The sequence below is a fragment of the Candida jiufengensis genome, assembly GCF_024610255.1.
Source record: "Candida jiufengensis strain CBS 10846 chromosome Unknown scaffold12, whole genome shotgun sequence".
Classification (NCBI taxonomy): domain Eukaryota; kingdom Fungi; phylum Ascomycota; class Pichiomycetes; order Serinales; family Debaryomycetaceae; genus Lodderomyces; species Lodderomyces jiufengensis.
This window is the reverse complement of record NW_026261568.1, coordinates 48,915-61,311: the sequence shown is the minus strand read 5'-3', so window position 1 is coordinate 61,311 and position 12,397 is coordinate 48,915. Positions and strand designations below refer to the sequence as shown.

General features: G+C 28.5%; 7 protein-coding genes across 7 annotated transcripts; 4 read left to right on the top strand and 3 right to left on the bottom strand. All coding sequences in view use genetic code 12, as the record gives it.

Moving 5' to 3' along the window:
- Positions 1 to 566: 566 nt before the first annotated feature.
- Positions 567 to 2,066, top strand: ARH2 (NADPH-adrenodoxin reductase; the record flags this gene model as incomplete). The annotated part of the gene is made up of 1 exon (XM_051766142.1): positions 567 to 2,066. One exon carries the CDS (start codon positions 567 to 569, stop codon positions 2,064 to 2,066), a length of 1,500 nt encoding a protein of 499 aa, XP_051617561.1.
- An 18-nt stretch (positions 2,067 to 2,084) lies between these two features.
- Positions 2,085 to 3,900, bottom strand: KGF54_005352 (lipase family protein; the record flags this gene model as incomplete). The annotated part of the gene is made up of 2 exons (XM_051766141.1): positions 2,085 to 3,040; positions 3,285 to 3,900. 2 exons carry the CDS (start codon positions 3,898 to 3,900, stop codon positions 2,085 to 2,087), a joined length of 1,572 nt encoding a protein of 523 aa, XP_051617560.1.
- A 235-nt stretch (positions 3,901 to 4,135) lies between these two features.
- On the bottom strand, positions 4,136 to 4,393 carry KGF54_005351 (uncharacterized protein; the record flags this gene model as incomplete). Its single annotated transcript, XM_051766140.1, has 1 exon — positions 4,136 to 4,393. The coding sequence occupies one exon, from the start codon at positions 4,391 to 4,393 to the stop codon at positions 4,136 to 4,138; it is 258 nt and encodes an 85-aa protein (XP_051617559.1).
- Positions 4,394 to 4,638: 245 nt separating this feature from the next.
- On the top strand, positions 4,639 to 5,940 carry ASK1 (Ask1p; the record flags this gene model as incomplete). Its single annotated transcript, XM_051766139.1, has 1 exon — positions 4,639 to 5,940. One exon carries the CDS (start codon positions 4,639 to 4,641, stop codon positions 5,938 to 5,940), a length of 1,302 nt encoding a protein of 433 aa, XP_051617558.1.
- Positions 5,941 to 6,543: 603 nt separating this feature from the next.
- CRD2 (Crd2p) lies at positions 6,544 to 6,774 on the top strand (the record flags this gene model as incomplete). The annotated part of the gene is made up of 1 exon (XM_051766138.1): positions 6,544 to 6,774. The coding sequence occupies one exon, from the start codon at positions 6,544 to 6,546 to the stop codon at positions 6,772 to 6,774; it is 231 nt and encodes a 76-aa protein (XP_051617557.1).
- Positions 6,775 to 9,490: 2,716 nt separating this feature from the next.
- On the top strand, positions 9,491 to 11,212 carry AGP2 (Agp2p; the record flags this gene model as incomplete). Its single annotated transcript, XM_051766137.1, has 1 exon — positions 9,491 to 11,212. One exon carries the CDS (start codon positions 9,491 to 9,493, stop codon positions 11,210 to 11,212), a length of 1,722 nt encoding a protein of 573 aa, XP_051617556.1.
- Positions 11,213 to 11,558: 346 nt separating this feature from the next.
- On the bottom strand, positions 11,559 to 12,182 carry DAG7 (Dag7p; the record flags this gene model as incomplete). Its single annotated transcript, XM_051766135.1, has 1 exon — positions 11,559 to 12,182. One exon carries the CDS (start codon positions 12,180 to 12,182, stop codon positions 11,559 to 11,561), a length of 624 nt encoding a protein of 207 aa, XP_051617555.1.
- Between the last annotated feature and the right edge of the window lie 215 nt (positions 12,183 to 12,397).

The following is a 12,397-nucleotide window of genomic DNA, read 5'->3' as shown; positions in this document are numbered from 1 at the left end:
CTAATCAATTAAGACCAAAGAAGAAATTAAAATAGATAATTTGGACCTCCTTCATAAATATAAGTCGATGTGTGATGTTATTATTCATCAAATAGTCAAGTTAAGGAGAAGTAACAACGTGGTTTTTTTAATGATTAGTTTAAGATAGGGAAGACTATAAATAGCTTGTTAATTTGATATATTTGGGGATTTAATTTTATTTTAAAAAGAGTAACATTGATGATTTGCATTCTTATAGGAATGAGGGATTATAGAAAACAGATTATGATGGCTTTAGTTTTATACGTTTAATAAAAAAATTTCATGTTAAAATATTAGTTGGACCTTCAAGATCTCTTTTGGACAAAAGCTTGAATGTCTGATTCCACTCATTTTCTCTTTCTTCAATGGCATTTATAAGCCTTTTCTTACTCAGCTAAATTGAGAATGTAGTTTGTAAGCTCACTCATAATTTGACATAAAATTAGCATTTAAGTATAGTCGGAATTATAGATAGAATATCGGAGAATTATAAATTCCAGTAATAACCCAATTCAAAATGCAATTTTACTTCTTATTCAATCTACATGCCCATTTTCAAATCTAACTTCAATAAGAGATGCTTTTCAACAACTACCAGAGTATTATCGACCCCATATAAGATAGCCATAATTGGCACTGGACCCGGTGGATTTTATACTGCTCATCATTTGCTAAATAAATCAAGTTCAGATAAACAAATTCAATTAGATTTTTTTGAAAAATTACCAACCCCATTTGGCTTGAGTAGATATGGAGTCGCTCCTGACCATCCAGAAGTCAAAAATTGTGAAAGTTTTATGAATGATTTAATGAAAGATCATGGTTATAAGCTGAACAGTAAGAATAGAGTGCGATTTTTAGGAAATATTGAAATTGGTAAAGATTTAAGCTTGAAAGATTTAGAAAATCATTACAACTCGATCGTATTGGCTTACGGTTGCACTTCAAGCGATAACAAATTGAACATACCTGGATCAAATTTGCCTGGAATAATATCTGCTAGAAAATTTGTAAATTGGTATAATGGGCACCCAGATTGTTATGAAGAAAATAATGAATATAAACCACCTCCATTAGACAAAATAAAAAACGTATCAATTATAGGTAATGGAAATGTTGCATTAGATGTTGCTCGAATACTATTAGCAAATCCTAAGACTCACTGGTATCCTACTGATATATCCGTTGATGCTGAAAAGTTGTTAGAAAAAAGTGCAGTTAAAAACGTAAACATTGTTGCTAGACGAGGAATTCTTGAATCAGCTTTTTCAAATAAAGAAATAAGGGAGTTATTTGAATTAAAAGATGCAAAATTTAAGCCTTTGCAACAAGGGTTACTAGAAAGTGTTTCAACTCAAAAATTGGGAAGAGTTGATAAAAGAAAAGTTGGACTAATTGAAAAATACAACAAACCAATTCAAAATTTATCACCAGAAGATCGTACATGGTCACTTCAGTATTTCAAAAGTCCAGTTGAATTTATCGCAAATAAAGATGGGTCAATTGCAGAAACGAAATGTGTCGTAAATAAATCTGTTAATGATCCACTTCTACCTGGAAGAATAGAACCAACCGACAAAATTGTGAGCATTAAAAATGATTTAGTAATTCTTTCAATTGGATATCAGGGAACTCCAATTAAAGGGTTTGATGAAATTGGTATTTGGTTTGACAATAATAAGCTACACAATCAAAATGGAAGAGTTTTATCAACCAAAACTGAAGGTGAGAATGATGTGAATCAAACATACAAAAAAGGTTGGTACACTTCGGGTTGGATTAAAAACGGTCCAAAAGGTGTCATAGCAGTTACAATGATGGATTCATTTGATACAGCGAGTAATATACTAGAGGACTTATCCAATGGAATACATTTGGAAGTAGATTTAAATAAAGATATATTAGATAAAATAAAAGATAAGGAAATAGTATATTGGGACAATTGGGAAAATCTCAATAAGTTTGAATTAGACAAAGGTAAAGAATTAGGAAAAAGTAGATACAAAGTTTGTGAAAAGGATAAAATGTTAAAAATATGTGAATAGATAATATATACTAATAGATTATTCTGGATCTTGACAATTAGTAATTTTTTTAAAATAATGAGTATGTTCGTATTTCCCTAATTTTTCGGGCCAAAATAATGATGGTTTAATTTTAAATTCTTTGAAACCAAAATCTCTTTTGGAAAATAGTCCAGAATGACACATACCACGTCGATCTAAATCACATGGTTCATGTGGTAAGTCTCTTTTATCTATAAAATATTCATAACCAGCATGTGCAAACATGGGTGGTAAAGAAGGTACAATATCGTGTCTATGAACAACTCTAATAAAACCTCTATTGAAATCACGACAGTAATCAATTTGTTTTACAACCTCTTCTGTATCAAACAAATTATCCATAAAATTACAAAATTCTTCATTACCAACTTTTGGTCCACCAAAAGTAACAACTAACGGTTCATAACCTAATAATAAGAATTCTATCCCACTCATAACGGTAAAAGCTGCACCTAAAGAATGTCCAATCACTAAAAACAGGTAAGAAGGATATTTTTCCTTCATTTTAACTCCTGCACTAATTATTGCTCCTGAATTATCTTTTAAGAAATTATAAAACCCACGATGAACTTTACAATCAACGCATCCTTTACGAATATATGGTTCAGCATCTTTAAAACTCTTGTCATAAACTATTGGTTCATAAGGACATGGGAAAAAATTCAAATCTGTAACCCAGTCTCTTCTTGATGCTGATCCTCTAAATACCAAGATGATTGTTTTCCTCTTATGATCAACCGCATAAAACCCAGTTCCAACTTCATTCAATGTATTAAAATCAAATATACGTATAATTTCCACATCTTTTAATATTGGATTGTGGCAAGCTTTCAAAGGACAATTAGTATTTGGGTCACTTAAAACTCCAGTTGATAATCCCTTTGTAACACAATACCCTACAGATGCTAAATTTGCAAATTGTACCAATTTAGAATAGTCTTTAGCCTCTTTAGCTGTTGCACACGTACAACGACATAATGACGAAATAAATATGAAAATTAACAACAATATTGTTATCATTATCCATAGTGAAACTCTTAATTATTTTGTTATTGAAAAATTAAACTTGATCACAAATCTGAAAAATCATTGATATTATCAATATATTATCAATCATTGTTTTCTGTTATGCACATCTCAGTTCATGATGTAATTTATTACATTTAACACAACAATAATATAATCCACAAGAAGAACATCTTGAATAATTTGATTTCAATCCACAAATACAACAAAGTCTTAGTTTTGGTCTTGATCTTTCCAATCTGGTAGTAGATTTTGAATTATTAAAATCAATTAAATCAACAAATTGAAAATTTAATGAAAGTATAGTATTTATTGATATTAAATTTCTTTCTTCTTCAAAATACAGATTTAAATTTCTTCTAGCTGATAATATTCTTTTAGTTGCCGGTGTATTACCTAACCTTGATTTTTGTGCAATTCTTTTGTTACCCATTGAATGAATGCTGGTGTATATAAAATTTTTAGGCAATTCGAACCCTCGTGTTGTTGATTCTTGATTTAATTCTACTAGCCTTTTTTGAACTAGCTTCTCCAATTGAATCTGTTGAACAGATTTAGATGGCCCACTATTTCTGGTTTCATTATTTGCCAGAGTTTGTGCGTTAAATAATTGATTTAAATTATAATTAACTTTTGCTCTTCCTTTTTTATTTAATGGTCCTTCTCCTGTATCTCCGTGTTGATGTTTACTACCATTTAAAGATCTGGCTGTTAAATTTATAGATGAACTAAAATATATTGTAGAAGCATTTGTTGTTGTAGATTTAGGTACTTCTTCCACTAACATCTTTTAATAATGTAGTTTTAATTTATTAATTATTGTTTTTTTTTTTTTCTTCTAACATTTTTGAATAAAAGTATTAAGAAAGAGGCAAAGACAAATAAAATCAAATAGTTATATAGTTCGTTCCTAATGCTATTTATGAATAATACTAGTATATATATTAGTTCTATTTACAAGATTTCGTTAATTGTCATTATACTCATTAATTTAATTTCCTTCCTTTTTCTTCTTTGTTAAATTATTTCCCCAGTTGCTTTAAACTTTCTTGCATTTCTTCATGACTAAATGGTTGATCTTCTCTTGCTTTATCTAACATTGGTTTGATACCTTGTTTTGCTAAATTTGCATTTATACAAGTTATATAATTATCCCAAAATTCTGTACATTCATTTTCAACTGATTTACCTTTTAAAAATTTTTCAGTATACCATTTATTAAAACAATCATCATATTCGGTTTTAGCTGGTGTACATTCTGGTGCAAAAGATACCGACATTATATTCCCCATAACCTAATTGAATATATATAAATTGATGAAGTTGTAGAAGCTTATGTCTATTAATTGAAATCAATCTCAATTCCGAAGATTTCTATGTAAGAACTTAAAAATAGAAAAGTCGTGTAAATCACGTATAATAAATAATTTTAATAATTTATAGATATTGAATTAATAAATAAATGTAAACAAGAAAATAAAATACAAATATACATTGATTTGAATTTTAATCAAAATCTTATGAAATGAAGAGGCTATCAATTGCTCCACCTTCATCGAGAAGAAAATCAGCATTACTATCACTGGAAGATTATAATGCAAGAAAAGTTTTAGAACAATTAGATCAAGATACAACATTAGTTTTACAAGAAATTGATAAAAATATATCAAGAGCAAATGCAATTATTAATGATAAATTGAAACCTATATTACAAGATTATGGAGCAGAAAGTTTGAAAGTTTGGAATAATACTAGCTTTTGGAAAAGATTTTTTGAACAATCTGCAAATGTTGAATTAAATAGTTATGAAACTCCCATTGATGAAGTACAATCTAATTTATTGTCAGAACAAGATGAAGAAGAAGTAATTATTGATATACAACAACCAAGAACAACAACTTTATTAAATTCAAAAAGAACTAATTTAAGACATATAACTGAAGAAGATACTGCAACTTGGTCAACAGAACAGAAAAATCCAAGTAGTAAACAAATGTCTTCTTCAACTCCTCAAAGAAACACGAGATCACTATATTCACCTCAAAGATCAACAAGATATGCTTCTTCATCATTACCACCAGCAAAAAGTTCAAAATTGTCAGAAAATGTTAATTTACAACCACCTTCATCAGCTATAAATTCAAGACTATCGCCATCTTCATCAAGACGTTCACCACAAAGAGTATCAACTATACGTCAATCGTTAGATGCTTATCATAGAATTAGTATATCACCTAAAAAAATCAAAACTCCGATTACAGCAAGACGAACATCTATAATTCAAAATATTTTAAATTCTTCACCAACCTTACCATCAGTTCCTATATTAAAATCAGACATTATTGAACAAACAACATCTCCACATCAGAGTCAAGATCAAAATCAGATCCAACTACAGAAATTCCCAAACACACAAAGATATAGCTCAACTCCACAACGAATACCACAAGAAGATGATTATCAATTACAACCACCTCATTTACAACAACATATACCTCAACAAAATAGTGATTCCAGTGATGAACCTTTACCAGAACTAAGCACTTCCATTGTAATGACTAGCAGTGGTGGTAAAAAACGAAGTAGAGAAGAAGACAATGTATTTTTGGATAAGGAACACAGTAATCATTCAAAGTCGTTATCTGAAATATTTACAGAAAGTATAAATAAACTTCGCAATAGGGGAAAAACTGAAGAAATGACTATTGGTTTAGAGCTCGATCATACAGAGGAAAATGAAGAAATTAGAGAAGAAAATGTAGAAGTCTCAGACAGTTTAGGTCCGTTCAAAAATAGGTGGGAAAAGTTATCAAATTTAGATAATTAAGTTTTAATTTTAAGGAGTTAAAAAATTGGGTTTTGTATAATTCTAAAATTTGTATTAATATAATGTAAGATAAGGTTTTATTTTAAGATTTTTTGTCTAATCTATAATCTTATAATCTCCAATTTATCAGATACTTTTCAGAAGTCAGTGAATAACGGGGATAAACTTGCAGCTTCACACAGATACATAAAAATTTTAAGCTCTACTACTCTTTGCTAGCCACTCAGGTAAATTAGGCGAGTGACTGAAAACATTTGTTTTAACAAAAGCAGTGAAGCTAAGATTTTGTTAGTGTTTCACATTTTATTAGGAATATTTGTAATTATGTAAATTTAATTAAAGAAATATGACAAATCCTTGTAGTTTAATTGGCTAATTTGGATAAGAAATTAAATTTAAAACTTATGATTTCTCATTTTGTGTAATATATGACCAATTTTTTAAAAATTTAAGGTTGCAAAATTAAAGTTGCAAAAAAGGAAGAAATAGAAATCAAAAATATAAATATCTTGCAAATCTCCCTATAATTGTATAAAATTAATTCTTCTCTTATATAAAAAGAATCAGAAGTAAATCAAATACAAATTAAAATACTACTATAAAATGGTCTGTGCCGCTAGTGAATGTATATGTGCTCAAAAATCAACTTGTTCATGTGGACAAAAACCTGCTTTACAATGTGTTTGTGATAGAAAAGATATTGAAAATAAAATACCTGAACTGACAGAAGCTTGTTCTTGTGGTAAAAGATTAAAAGGCTCATGTACTTGTGGTATGAATTCTGTTTGTGATGGGCATAGAGAAGGTGAAGTTGATTTCACTGATTTAAAATAAAGTCTTCACTTTAGTTATTTATAGCTTGGATATTTTTTTTACTTCACGTACTTAATAATTAATTAAACAATATTATGCTTGATGATTGAAATGTAATTTCTCTCTTTACTTTTGAACTGATTCCAGACTATCTAACCAATTTGTTACAAAATTATATATTTTTAATATAGATTTGGTCCAGCAACTCAATTTGTCTTTAGATCGAGCTGAACAGCTTTCTCAAAACCTTCGTACTAAAAAAGAGGTGTACAACTAACTTTGAACTTTATCAATTTGGCCAAACTACAATCATAAACAGTATCGAAAAAAAAAAAAAAAAAGCCCATTATGGCTCCAGAATTGCGCCATAATGTTGCGCTACATAAAAATCCAGTGCGCATTTTTGACAGAAATTTGTCCCAGATAGTTTAGTGGCTAGAATTACCGTTTGTCGCATGGTAGACCAGGGTTCAATTCCCTGTCTGGGAGCTTTTTTTTCAAGTTGAGTACTTTCTTTTTAAAACATAATACTCCTGTTATATTTGTTTTCTAAGCTTACTCTAAGTTCATACGTTCTGTGTTTATTTTACTTTGACTCTGCTTTCGTTAAAAACAATTGAAGATTAATTTGCGTCAAAAATGTTGATATTTAATTATTGCGTAAAATACATGTTTAATTGTATTGAAAACCTTATCGTAGTGGCTTATCTAAATTTTTGACTTATCTTCTATACGGTTCGGAATTTGATACTTTTTCAGGGTAAAATTATTAGTTCAATCCTATCTATACATCTTGCTATTTGAAACATAATAATAGCACGTTGTAGCTAACCTCTTTTTGATTTCATGAACTCAAATTGAAAAAGATTAAATTTCTTAATCACTCAAAAAATGTGAACTTAACCAATTTAGTATTATTTCGATTTTTTCTATCCATTTAAATTAAAAATATCTAAGATACTAAACTTTGTAAGAAAATGAACTGGACAGAGATGATGAAAAGTTCAAGAAAATTAATCATTCGATATATGTACAAGCAATAACAAATAAGTAGTTGGTACTTACAAGACCTAATCAAAAAACAAGTATTAAATGTATAATTACTTAAAAATTTTGTTTTTATTTTAATAAAATAATGTATATAAGATAAAAAAGATCTAAATCTGTTATTTATACTCAATTTGGAAGCTCTGCGGCATTTGCAAATTTAAAGCCTTTAATTAAAATTAATTCGGGAATTAACGAAGAATGGAGAGAATACGAGCAACTGGGATTCAAAACAGACTTTAATAGAGGGGGGTACTTTTTCAAAAGTAAACATTCTATTCCACAAATTCTAGTGTTTGCTCAAGTTCATAATGTGTCAATTCTACTTACGTGGAAAAAGAAAAATTTAAGATATTTAGACTTTGAATTTAAAAAATAATATATCAAAATAAAAGTTCAAATCTCAAAATTTTCTTTTTTTTTTCCTCATAAAAGAAATTTCCGTTGCAATACCTAAAAGTGTATATACTATATTATTAAAATGTGAAAGATAAGAAGATTAATTAGTTTGATTAATTAAATTGGCTATCTTATCATTTTTCCCCTTTTTAAGATTATATCTAAGAAATAGATAATAGTACTTGAAAAATGGGTTTTGAAACAAACGTATTGATAAAATGATAATGGACTTAACGCTTTAAGTTAACACTCGTAAACCTCAACTATCTTTATGTGAATTAAAATTTTCATTCACTAAATATATTTGATTCTAATAATAAATCATAGTAGATCTAGTTGAATTCCATTTTTATTAATAAGTACAAAATAAAAACTTTTCTTACTGTCTATAAGATTTTAGCTTTGTGTTTCAGAATTTTTAGACAAAACTAAAAAAAAGAAATAAATACGTCATACGAAGAGAATTTTAAGTTTTTGGCATATTTTCTTAGATTCTTTAATTTTATGTTCAATGATTCATATAGCCACCAGATATGGTAAAAATAAGTTCATGATTGATAAACAAATTGAAATAAAGAAATCAGAGTTGAAAAGTATAAAAATCGGTTCAAAGGCGTTCTGTTTGAATTGACTTTTTCTATTTCAACTTATCTTAAATCTTAATTCTGCTGTAATAAAGATCTGCTCTAATTAAACAATGTGTGAAGTTATCAGTTTCAGAACTCTAACTTTATTATATACTTACTTTTTCTGTATGCATGAATTATAACAAACCTTTTTATTTCTTTTGAAATGATAAAAAAGACACTCGCCTTTTGTATTTTGTTCTTATGCCCATTTTCTTATAAGTTTAAGTAATTATATTGGAAGTTTTTTTCTTAACTTATATTAATGTAAAATGGTTTAAATATTTTATTAAAAGATGGACCCGTCCTTTATTATCAAATTTTTTCTCTTACTTTTCTTAATTTTATCTTTTGAATTTTATTTTTATTTATTTTTGCGAAGCTTTATGGGGAAAATCAAAAATTGTATTTTCAATAATGCATAAAATTTTTCCATAAATCAATAATTCGAAAACAATAAACATATATATTTAAGTATAAAATAATCTCTTCTCCATTTTTCGTTAGTATAATTTAGAATTTTGATTTTTCACTCTTGTTTATTTAGCTTTATCAACTACTTTAAATTTCATTATCACAACCACCTAATCTGTGTCATTCAAGATTTATGAAGAACTATTCAGTTATAAATAAAATTTTTATACTAAACTAGATTGAGATTCAGTATGTGGTTTACTAGCAGTAGCAAGGAAAAAGAATCAAAAGATCAATATGCAACAAATGCAGATGAACTTTTTAATACATCGTCAAATAATTCAACTTCATTGCATTCTACAACAAATGAAAAAGATACAAAAAGACCAGTGAGTAGAACTCAAAGAAAATTACATAATAGACATATACAATTAATTGCCATAGGTGGATCAATAGGTACTGGATTATATGTAACAATAGGTACGACAGGTTTAGTAAATGGAGGACCATTAGGTTTATTATTATCATATTGTATATCGACACTTTTAACTTTATTATTAACAACAGCTATGGGAGAGATTGTTTGTTATGCACCATTTGATTCACCATTCTTAAGTATGGCAGGTAGAGTTGTTGATGAATCATTTGAAGTTGCAGCATCAGTTAATTTTTGGCTTATGCAAGCATTATATGTACCTTTTGAAATTACTGCAGTTAACACCATTATACATTATTGGAGAGACGATTATTCACCAGCTATTACATTATGTATACAAATTGCCATATATGCAGCTATAAATCTTTATGCAGTTAGAATATTTGGAGAATTTGAATTTGTTTGTTCATTATTAAAATTATTATTATGTATTGGATTATTGATTTTTACCTTAGTAGCAATGTGTGGTGGTGTTAAAGGTCATAGTGCATTTGGATTTAGAAATTGGCATTATGGATTATTTGCAGCAAATTTTGCGACTGGTAGATTAGGGCAATTTCAAGGGTTTTTAACAAGTTTAAGAATGTCAAGTTCTTTCACTTGTGTTGGTAGTGAATATTTAAGTATGACTGCTGGTGAAGCTGTTAATCCAAGACGAACCTTACCAATTGCTTATAGAACAGTATTGTACAGATTGGTACTTTTCTATATTGGAGGTGCATTATGTGTTTCAATTTTAGTTAGATATAATGATCCAGGTTATATTACAGCAGCTTCTGAAAATGGAAGCAGTCCATATGTTTATGCTGCAAAAAATTTAGGTATAACTGCATTACCTGATATTATAAATGCCGTTGTTTTAACATCAGCTTTCAGCGCTGGTTGTAGTTATACATATACTTCATCAAGATCGATGTATAATCTTGCATTAAAAGGTTATATTCCAGGTTTTTTCAGAATTTGTACAAGCAGGGGTATTCCAATTTATTGTGTATTTGTTTCAATCTGCTTTTCATTATTATCATTATTACAATTAAGTAGCTCAAGTGCAAAAGTTTTGAATTACATGGTTAATTTATGTACTGGAGCTCAAATATTAAATTATGGATTTATGTGTTTTATCTATATTGGTTTTTATAGAGCAGTAAAAGCTCAAGGAATTGATAGATCAAAATTTACCTATAGATCATGGTTTCAGCCATATTCTATTTACTTTGTGACTGTTATGTATTGGTGTATTATTGGTATTTTGGGTTATCCAGTGTTTATGCCAGGTAAATGGACAGTTGATGATTTCTTGTTTAGTTACGTCATGATATTTGTCTCACTCGCAGTTTTCATATGTTGGAAAATTATTAAAAGGACTAAATTCGTAAAGCCTATTGATGCTGATTTAACTTCTGGATTAGATGAAATTGAAGCACATGAATTTGAATACTATCAAAGTTTAAAAGATAAGAATGGGCAAGAGGGTAGTGAAGAAGATGGAGAAGAACCAAGAAGTGTAATTAAAAGGGTTTTCGATTGGATATTCTAATAATCGTTTTAGTTATTTGGGTAATTTTAGTCATTTCATATTATTATTTATTTCAATAGCATTTGTTACTAGTAGACGTTTTATTTTATATTGTGTTAGACATTATGTGCATTTATTCGCTCTCTATGTAATAAAATTTTGGTTGCAAAAAAATTGTTGCATAATTTGTCGCATGACATAAAATTAACGACACAGAATTTGAGTTTGCAGCTAATTTTATTCAATTACAGCCCACAGAGTAAACTTCAAATCTACGAGTTTGTATTGGTATCATTTTTATATTTTTTAAACCTAAAAAAAGTATATAACTTCCAACTCAATTTTAATTAACAATTACTTAATTTTTTTATAACCATTCCCAAGTAATATCAATTCTACCTAAACTTTGATCAGCCAATTGACTAAAAGCAGTAGGTGAGAAATCCAAATCATTATAAGCACAAGCTTCACATCTATCAACAACTGTAACATCAACACTTTTACCATTGTAAGAAGCTCTTATTTTTTTATTACATAATGGATTATTATTTGGATTTCCTCCTACGTTATGTGAATCATATAATTCATGAGATATAGCTATAATATAATCTGAATCACTATGATAACTTCCACATGCTCCTAAACCTGGACTATAAAATGTACCTTCACCTGAAAAAGTCGAGCCTGTTGGTTGTGCTGCTGATGTTGAACTTGATGATGAAGTAGTTGGCTGAGTTGCAACTGGAGCTGATGATGTTTTTGAAGTTGAAGTAGTTAAACCACCTATAATTACTGAAGTAGTTGGAGCTGCTGGTGCAACGGTTGGTGTTGTAGCTTGTACTTCTTCATTTTGTGCTACTGGTGAATGAGTAACTCCCGATTGATCAACAAGAACAGTTGTGTATGCAGTAACTGTTACAACATTTGGAGCTGGAGCAGCTTGAATTAAACCAAATAAAGTAGCTAATAAAAAAGTTGAAGTATATTTCATTTTTTTCTCTCTCTGAAATTTATATAATGAGTGTATGATTTTTCTAAATGAATGTAGATTTGATTATTTAAATTCTGTAATTAAAGGAATGAAAGATTGATTTAATTTAATGAAAGTAATGGTGTTAATAAAATGAATGAATACTCAAAATTAGCTTGTATAAGGAAGGAATGAATGTATTTAGTGGGTTAACTCAAATTGAAAAAAAAAGTGTA